The sequence below is a fragment of the Aulonocara sp. 'chitande type north' Nkhata Bay genome, linkage group LG8 (assembly GCF_057382095.1).
Source record: "Aulonocara sp. 'chitande type north' Nkhata Bay isolate Kocher_YH1m ecotype deep benthic linkage group LG8, A_spYH_male_GT1.1, whole genome shotgun sequence".
NCBI classification, from domain to species: Eukaryota; Metazoa; Chordata; class Actinopteri; order Cichliformes; family Cichlidae; genus Aulonocara; species Aulonocara sp. 'chitande type north' Nkhata Bay.
This window is the reverse complement of record NC_141351.1, coordinates 9,534,269-9,543,598: the sequence shown is the minus strand read 5'-3', so window position 1 is coordinate 9,543,598 and position 9,330 is coordinate 9,534,269. Positions and strand designations below refer to the sequence as shown.

At 42.9% G+C, this 9,330-nt stretch overlaps 1 protein-coding gene across 1 annotated transcript; it reads left to right on the top strand.

Annotated features, from left to right (window-relative positions):
* Positions 1-547: 547 nt before the first annotated feature.
* On the top strand, positions 548-5,445 carry ccdc78 (coiled-coil domain containing 78). Its single transcript, XM_086304758.1, has 14 exons — positions 548-763; positions 1,533-1,664; positions 1,753-1,839; positions 1,938-2,294; positions 2,415-2,465; positions 2,556-2,644; positions 2,893-2,971; positions 3,116-3,241; positions 3,321-3,517; positions 3,838-4,012; positions 4,837-4,880; positions 4,986-5,067; positions 5,173-5,273; positions 5,355-5,445. The coding sequence occupies exons 1-14, from the start codon at positions 617-619 to the stop codon at positions 5,443-5,445; spliced, it is 1,758 nt and encodes a 585-aa protein (XP_086160884.1). The 5' UTR covers positions 548-616.
* The last annotated feature ends 3,885 nt before the right edge of the window (positions 5,446-9,330 follow it).

The following is a 9,330-nucleotide window of genomic DNA, read 5'->3' as shown; positions in this document are numbered from 1 at the left end:
TCATAGTTTTTGTTTTAGCTAGATATGCAAAAAAGCTCACTGCACACTGACTGAGGTGTAAAGCTGTTTTTTGTGTTGCAAGTGCTGCTGGAGTTCTAACCTTTTCAGACTTTTTTAAGTATCAAGGTGTAGCAGAAACCTCGACTGTGCTTCTATTTTTTTCAATTATCATGATCACCTTTTGTGTATGAGAGATAAGATTGTTATGTTTGGCTGAGTTAGCATAACCCCCTGTCATTAGTTATGATGTAATATAATGAGCGTATGGTACTATCTTGGGTTGTTAAGCTAGATTGTTGAAGTATTATAGAAGAGCAGCTATTCCAACTGTGTGCTCAAGAGGGCGCCGTTGTCCATAGAATTGTACCGTAGTTCTTTGATAAGGGACTGAATTAATACAGTATAAAGGATAAATAGAAACAGCGGAGTCGCTTATAAAACTGTTACTGTTACCCGTACTTCATGTTTTACCAAGCTAACTTTAGATACTAACAGGTTAGCAGGCTAAGAGCGGTCAAATATGCACCAGAATACATTTACTGTGACATGTGGTGGTGATAATACACATTTATTCACGATTGGTATTAAGTGAAATCTGAAGAAAGAGTTTCCACACATGAGTTTTGTTTGTGTTGTGGAGTCATGGAGAGGTTGTTGGTGGATACAAGCAACAGCTGACAGTGGAGGGGAAGAAAAGATGGACGGCCAGGACCAAAATTCAAATCAGCTTCAGGAACGAGTTCAAGCTCTGACAGGAGAAAATGTGAGTAAGACCTTTCCCATTTGTCTTCTTACTAAGTATTCTCGCTTTTGGCAAGGTAGCTTTACCAAAAAGGGTGAAATGATCACACAGCAGCAAAACTGGAGGCCTTGAGACTAGTGCTTTTTATGTTTGCTTTCTTCCAAAGAAATTAACAGTTTCGAAGTTTTATAATGGGTTCATTTTAATGGACAAAGAAGAAAAAACAACCTAGAAAAAAATAACTGATTAAATAAAGTTCTAAATGTATTTGCATGTTATTGAGTGAGATACCTGATCTCCTTTAACCCAGCCACAACTGGCTGTGTGCCCATGTGGTGCACAGCCAACCAACCAATTGATCAATTAATGATACTCCTGATCGTAACTGTTATATTTATAGAGCACACCTGTCCACAGAATTCTAACCTTTCCAAAGAACGTCAGGGACAGGATTTTACACCTGCACAAGGCTGGAATGAGCTACAAGACCATCAGCAAAGAAGCTTGGTGTGAAGGTGACAACTGCTTGTGGGATCTTGTAAGGGTCCCTATGCACATGTGTAGGCAAACTTATCTGTTTGATTCAGAGAAGTCTTGGCAGAAAAGTTGTGTGGTCAGATGAAACCAAAATTGACCCGTCATGTTTGGAGGGAGGGAAATGCTGAGTATAACTTAAAGGACACCGTCCCCACAGTCGAGCACAGAGAGGTGGAGGCATGATACTTTGGCGCTGTTTTTCAGGGGATCAAAGAATTATTTCCCCCTCTGTATAAAATGTGTGCGTGTATAGTTGCAGTGGCGTGGCAAATACGAGCGTGTCCTCACCAAAGTGGGCTACCTGGAGACCAGACTGAGCCACCTGGCCAGCTCCAACACAGACCTGTCCTGCAGGCTGGTCCAGAGTGAAGAGGAAAGACTGAAGGTGCGTTAAACAAACATGAGTCATAATTTAATTGTGAGTGTATACTACAGAACTAACCTTTTTATTTTCTCTCCCAATGTCTGTTTAGATCTATAAGGAGCTTGTAGAGGAGAAACTTAAGGCTAATAAGATAAGAGAACAGTATGAAGAAGAGACATTTGAGCTGAAAACCAAGGTGAGGGTTTTTCTACAAATCCTTCCACAACAAGACTGCTGGCAGGATCATCCTGAATCACCTTTTCTACACTTTTTTTTCCTTCTCACTCTGGTTAGGTACTTAACCAAGAAGGTGTGATAACAGAGCTGGAAATAGAGCGAGACAGGTTGCTCAGGGAACTGCAGTCCACTGAGACATGCCTGAAAGGGAAAGAGACTAGTGGCCAGGACTTGACTGAGGAATATGCCACACTAAAGAAGAACTACCAGATTCTGGCTGAGGTCCACGATAAAGAATTAGCCAAGAGTGGAGCGCTCACAGCAGAGCTGCTGGTGCTGGCCCAGGCCCAGGACGCCCTCCGCAGGCAGCTGGAGGAGCAGCATCAATGTGTGAAGACCAGCACCGAAGGTCTTCATGGGGAGCTAGACAGGGTGCGGGCTTTGATCACCCGCATGTCACATGACACAGTCAAGGTGAGGCAGTAAATATCGAGCTCCACCATAAGGAGCAACTTTAAGTTGTTAGAATTAGAATACAGATTCTCATGTTTTGTTATGTTGTTCATTTGAAATGCTTGTATGTTGTATTGACAGCCTGAGGAACAAGCAGAGATGGAGAAGGAGCAAAAAAGCATGCAGAAAACTGTGAGTCCTTAAGTTTCAAAATAGTAACCGTCAAAGTTTATAAGTCTCTGACTGCCTCCCTCAGCTTTTTCATTCATCTTCCTCACGTAGCTGCTTGAAAACCAAGATGAGATCAAAGACAAGCTGGAGGAAATGAAGAGCAGCTACAAGGAGCAGCAGAAGAAACTGGAGGAGAAAGTGTGCGAGTGTTTGTCATTTACTTGTGCAAAAGCTCAATGAAAATAAAAGATCATTATCTTTGCATTTCCAGTCAGGATGTAGTGCGTCCCAGTGTTTGCCCCACATGCATCTGCTTTGTGGTTGCCTCTTTGATTTTTTTCTGCTAAGCTGTGGCTTTACTTGCTCTGTGCATGTGTGATGTGGTCTCTTTGCTTCTTCTCTGTGGATTTGTGCTCTCTTGTGGTCGTGGCCTGTGTTTGGTCACCAGGGTGGCGATGGGTAAAGAGCACCAGCAGATCCACAGAGCGATGCACGTTAGCCAGCAGAAAGTCTCTGAGCAGAGTGCGGTGAGCATTCCTGGTTATTACCACTGTTTATATGCTGATTTGTAATGCTGTGATAACTTTGTATATCCATCCCTTGCTCTGTTTAAACTTTAAACTTTATAGGTGGGGGGTAATGATGTTCTGTATGTGCTGTTTCCTTTGAAGGCCCTGATGTGCTCTCAGAGACAATTAAAGGAGGCAGAGGAGGAGAACTCCAAGCTGCAGCTGCAGGTGAAAGAGCTGATTGAGGAATATCGCACAAGGCTCGTGTGCTACTTACAGGACATAGCTGTGAGTAACGGCACACACAAAGCAGGTTTGATAGTAAGACGTGGCAGTATTGATAAGACCTCTGCTCTGTGTAATCCAGGACTACATCGATGGGCTTGAAGAAAGTAAAAGGCCGTCAGAGCCGAGTAAGATGAGAGGATTCATCGACAGCATGCTGCAGGATGTTCATTTATCCTACAGGGCGAGGGAGGAGCAGCTCGCCACTGCTGCTCGCTCGTATAAGAAGAGACTACAGAGGATCACCCAAACTCATCATGCCCTCCTGATTGCATACAGGTGATGCTTTCTTTGTTTCATTCCTATTTGTTTAGACGTGATTGTTTATGAGCTGCAGTTTAACAATGGTCTGATCCATTTACTAAAATTTATTGTAGTGTGTATGAAAACGTTCCCATAATTAGAGACAGCATGTAGGACATGCTAAATCTTGCACATAGAGCATAATATAACACGACTACTTTGGATTATTTTGTTGCAAAGTTATTCTAACCCGGCAATGTCCGATCTTTGTTTGAAGTCTGTGGGCGGGGCTGAACTCAAGCACTGCCATCAGCGGTGTAATAATACCTGGTTTGTTCCTACATGATGGTCTTTAGGCTTCAGAGGGAGCAGATCTTGGCCAAACCAGAGAATGGTCTTGATCCCGGACCTCCAGAAGCCCACTTCAACTTGGAGCCAACTGAACTGAAAGATGCAATGGAGAAGGAGCTCCAACAACTGCACCAGGACAAAGCAAGGCTGGAAGGTCAGCTGCAGGCGGCCTGGGAGCAGGTAGCACAAAGCAAAAGTCTGCTTTGAAGTGGAATGATTTGCTTTTGTTTTGTCTCGTGAGTGCTTATTTTCGGTCTGTAGGGAGTCGTCTGTGTTTCCATACTTCCCGTATTAAGAGACTTTCTTTTGTTGGGAGTGGTGATACTGAAAATATTGACTTTAAAGTTTGTACTGCTGTTTCACTGCTGCAGAGGTGGATTCGGATCATGTAACAGCACTCATATATAAAAGTCGCTGCTCTGAATCAGTTTTTTTTCTGACTTGGTGCCATGCAGAGCCGATTTTACTTAAATACGCTTTCAGAAAAAATAACTATTTGAGAACATGAGTGTAAATCAGAGAAATACTCACTGACTTCTCTAAAATGAGAAGTTTAGACTTGTTTCCAGTTTAAGGAAAGATTACACTTACTGACACCTTTATTATTGTTCAACTACTTGTTAACACAAAAATCAATTAGCCAATCATAGGGCAGCAATTTAATGCATTTAAGTATAGAGTCATAGTCAAGACAAGAAGTTTAAACTCAGGATAAACTTAAAAATGATGGGCTGCACCAGCAGAAGACCACGGTGAGCAAAGAACAGGAAACTGGGGCTGCAATTCACATAAGATCCCCGAAAACTGGACAACAGAAAAACATTTCCTGGTTTGAGAAGTCTTGAGCCTGTCTCTGAACCTTGCATAAAAACAAGGTGAAAGCATGGATCCATTCTGCCTTGTATCAGCTGTTCAGACTGGTAGTGGTGGTATAATGGTGTGAGGGATATATTTTCATACAGAGAGGATCATTCCTGATCTTAAGCCTGACTTTTCCGTTTTAGGTGGCTACGTTCAAAATACCCATGCAAAATATAAACCGTCAGCAGTGAGTGTCACTGTTTTTTTTTCTTGCTCTTATTTTTATCAGATAACAAATGTGGTCAGTTGTGCATTTTGTCAAATAAATGTTTGAAAAATGTGACTTTACCAGGCTGGACAAACCGGAGCAGCGATTCGAAGAATCCTGTGGTGACATAAGAAAAGAGCTGAAGGAGCCCACTGACTCCACACCGGTAAACAAATCACTATTTTCAGCTTTTTATACTGTCTGATTACATACTTAATATGAAACAAAATGCTAATAAAAGGTTATTTGAAGATTTCATTCCTTCAAACAGGTGTCCTTTGAGAAGGAGCGTGCCCTTCTCATGACCAGAGTAACAGTTGCAGAGGCTCAGGTGCTGGAGTTGCAGGACTATATTGAAAAGCACCTGAGCAGGTCAGGAAGTAGCTTGATGTGTAGGTTATAAAACGTCGGCTCTCAGACGCATGCTACATTGGTCTTGACTACTGATTGCAGGTATGAACAAGAGATCGCACATCTGCGCGGATTACACGGGACAGTAGAGGAGGCGGGGCGTTCCCAAAGCGCCAAATCAGCTCAATGCTAAGGAAACAAGTAATAAAATTAAAACATCAAAATAAAATTAAATATATAACATTATGAATTTGTAAAATTCTCTTTTTTTTCTCAGATCTCAATATACTCAGTATAAGTGTATTTAAATAGCTCATTTTAAGCATTTAAACCTGTCCCATCAGTAGGTGGTGCTGCGAGCACTGATGGTCCCCGCTATGAAAGCGCCCGTCCTCTCAAAGAATCTGGCCTTGAGAAAAAAATGCCTGGAATGTTTGTAGAGCTTATGTCAATTTCACGAGCTCGGGAGAAGAAAGCGTTGTGACAATGAGGGGTCACCGTGGTGAGAATAATGTCATTACATGTTACCCAGACACATGCACGCCTGTGAATGCTTTCCCCTCAATACAGCGTTGAGAACTGTCAGGCAGACAAGCCAGGCTTTTTCCAGAATGAGGGTTCATATTTATAACCTCAGTGATGGTGTGAATGGGCAGCTATTCCCTTTAAATCCCTTTAACAGTGAAAGGGTCTGCTTTTCTTTTCTTGTGAGATTGGTGGCTGGGTGTCCTGCCACAGTTCACAGGCAGAACTTTAAAATTATAAAAGTCTCTTTAGCGTTTTTTTGAAATAAGAAAAAAAACCAATGTCAAACTTTACGTTGAAAAAAAATTTTTTTTAATGTTCATGCTACCGTACTGTAGAGGAAATGATGAGAAAAGAAGAGATTGAAGGAGTCATACGCATGTCACCCCAATTCCCATTTCTGGGGGCATGCCAGCCATGGGAGAGAAAGAGGGGGGGCAGGGGTGTGAAAGTTTGAGAGGAATGGGAAGTGGGATTTTGTTAGTAATGTATTACACTCCCAGGGCCCTGGGAAAAGGGGTAGGGGGTGTTCAGCTTTGGGTCTGTGCCAACATAGTCACTGTGCCAAAACGCTGGGCGCTGGAGACCACTCCTCTCTATCTGTGGGAGAGCCGTCTGTGGGAAAATCAAATCCAGGTTTGCCGCTTGGCCACCGGTCGTAATGCGTAAGCGCGGATACCTCCGCAAACTTGCACAAAATTAATTTGCTCTTAGTAAATAAATAAAGAGCACGCAGTGGAGATTGTAACATAGCAAGTGCAGAGTGCTCTGCTGCACCACAGCTGGTCCCCGAGGCAATGTGCCAGGACCCCCCCCTTAAGATGGGAAATTTTGACTCCATAGTATGTGAGCTGCCATTTATCTGCTGCCACATATGTGACCGCTATTATGAAGTAAAATCTGGCCATAACCGTTATTAGATTAGATTTAGATTGTAGACATCTAAATGGAAAATTTCATTCATGGGAACTAACAAGTAAAATATGGCAAAGGCTTTGATTAAATAGTATAAATGAGTGTCACAAGAAGGATTGGTTGGTAGTTATTTTAATGTAACAGCTGCATTAAACCACACAGAAATCCCGTTAATGGCTGACAGTAAAATACAGAAAAAAATGTTAATGACTTTTTTCCAGTTGAAGTGGAGGCAAAGTGCCTGCTTCCTGCAAAACCTCCAAAAATACGAGCAGTTAGACAAACTGTAAACTAAACACAAATGAGTTTATGTGAATCCGGTGCTCAGTTGATGAGAAAGCTCTTTGTGAGGTTAATATGAGCTCATGGGGAGAAGCAATCATTCAAATGAATCCACCATCAGTGTGATGGGCCTTTTGTCTTTTCAGTTATAGTGATATTTCTCTTAGAAGGATTATAAAAACTTCTATTTATAGCAATTTTCAGACCCTTAAAAAGAAGTGAGCAACAGAGTCATTTTCTTATTGATATAACACAAATGTGTACGAGCGTGCAACCCGAGGAGTCACCCCCTGGTGGCCATTGGAAACAATGTTGTTTGAAGGCAATTGTACTTTGGGTTCCTTTTTAGACGTGGGTGCCAGTCCAAGGCTGCTGCCTGCAGAGGCTATGAAAGGCCCCAGTCGCCCACGAAAGCAGTCAGTGACCATCTGGCAACCACCGGTCGCGAGGGAAAAAATGTATTCCTCGACTGGCTGGCAAGTGACTGATGGAAGTTGATGCCAGTCGCTGTGAAATTGATTGCTAAGGCCTCTGTCACACTGTGCTAGAGACCAGTCTGTGACCCCCTGGAAACAACAGGTTGCTAAGGAAAAATGTACAAGTGGTTGGTGAAAAGTTCCTGAAGGTTTCACAAGGTGAAACTGGTAGAGAGTTATATGGTGCTTTGTTTGCTAGCAGACTGGAAGATGGCACTTTTGCCTCACAGCAAGAAGGTCTTGGGTTTGAATCCACCCTCTGGTCGGGGCCTTTCTCTGTGGGTGGAGTTTGCATGTTCTCTCTTCCTCTCACAGTCCAATGACATGCAGTTAGTGGGGTTAGTAGGTTAAGTGTTTGGTGTAAGGTGTAGGGGTTAGGTGACTTGTCCAGCGTGTGCCCTGCCTCTTGCCTCATGGTAGCTGGGATAGGCTCCAGCCCCCTCACAACCCTGAACTGGATAAGTAGAAGTGGATGGATGGACTGCTAGCATCTGCCAGCAAACACTTGCCAATGGTTTGGGAAATGCACATTTTTCCCTAGCAACTAGAGGTCACTGACTGGTCTCTAGGCCTGCATGACCAAGGTTGATGGGTGTAATGGGTTAGACTGCAGCATTTTAGATTTCAGCATCAAAATCCAAACTGAACGAACTCTGTTATTTCTGATCAAGGGTGAACAGTTTAAACGCCACAAAGACGAAATTTATTTCAGTTAAATTATGATACATTCTTTAATATTTCTACTTTACTGATACCAAATTAAAACTGTGATTAACACATCCGAGCTCATTTAACACTTTATCTCCCCTTTTCTGTCTTTTTAGGCACACACAATCATATACACAATAATTTATCATTTCAAATTTTTATCTTTTTTATGTTCATGACATATTTATTTTGTTTCTGTGTCTGGGTTTCTTGGTGAATTGTGAATGAAGAAAATGCTGTGTTTCAATCATTTAAAAAAGTTCTGTTTAAAGTTACCCACGCAACAATATCATTTATATTGTCGACAGAAGGTTGCGTCACATTCACGCAGCAACTATAGGAGCGCATGGACCATTATCACTGAGCTTTACATGGAATCATTGCAATGCAGGACCATGACCTAATCAACATTAGCAACTACATGGAAACATATGATGCTTATTTACGTTCCCTACACTCTTCTGTTTTGTCGATGATACTTTGGGCGCGCATTTGTTTTGGTGGTGGGAAAGTGGTGAAAAGGTTGCACGAATGTGTCGTTCTGAGGATGGGAAGTGGGGTGTAGCGATGCGGAGGAAGTACCTCACATGGCTCGCGATGGGCCGCTCGTCAAGAGCCCCTTTGTTTTAGGAGGTTAATGCCTAATTGATACAAGCTTAATGAGAGTGGGCTGTGTGTGAGCCTGGGGTGGAGGGGGTTGGTGGTGGTGGTGGGGGTGCTGCACGGCCCTGCCGTAATTGGAACGGACAAGCCTTGTGTGGTCGAGGGGTGTACGGGGAATGGATTTCTGGGAACGCAAGGAAAGTTGAGGAAGAGTGGGAATGAGGAAGAAAAAGTGACAATGAGTGCGAGGAATGTGGGAGAAAAATCTGGTGTGATAGTGAGAGCATCGCGAGATCATGAGAAAGAAATGACGATGGGGGGGGGGGACGACTCGCTGTTCTCATGGATGTTTAGTTCTAATGGAACTTTATTGTTTTACGAGCTTCCCATAAATCGCTCGTGCAGTGTACGATACAACAACTGCAGACCTACCAACATCAACTGTAACCGTTCTCTGAGACACCTGTCGTTTCTGATGAGCTGTCTTTTCACCCCCTCTTTCAGTCTGACAGTCTGAGACTATTCATGCAAGAGTCCTCAGCTTCCCTCCAGACAAGCTTTCAGTATGA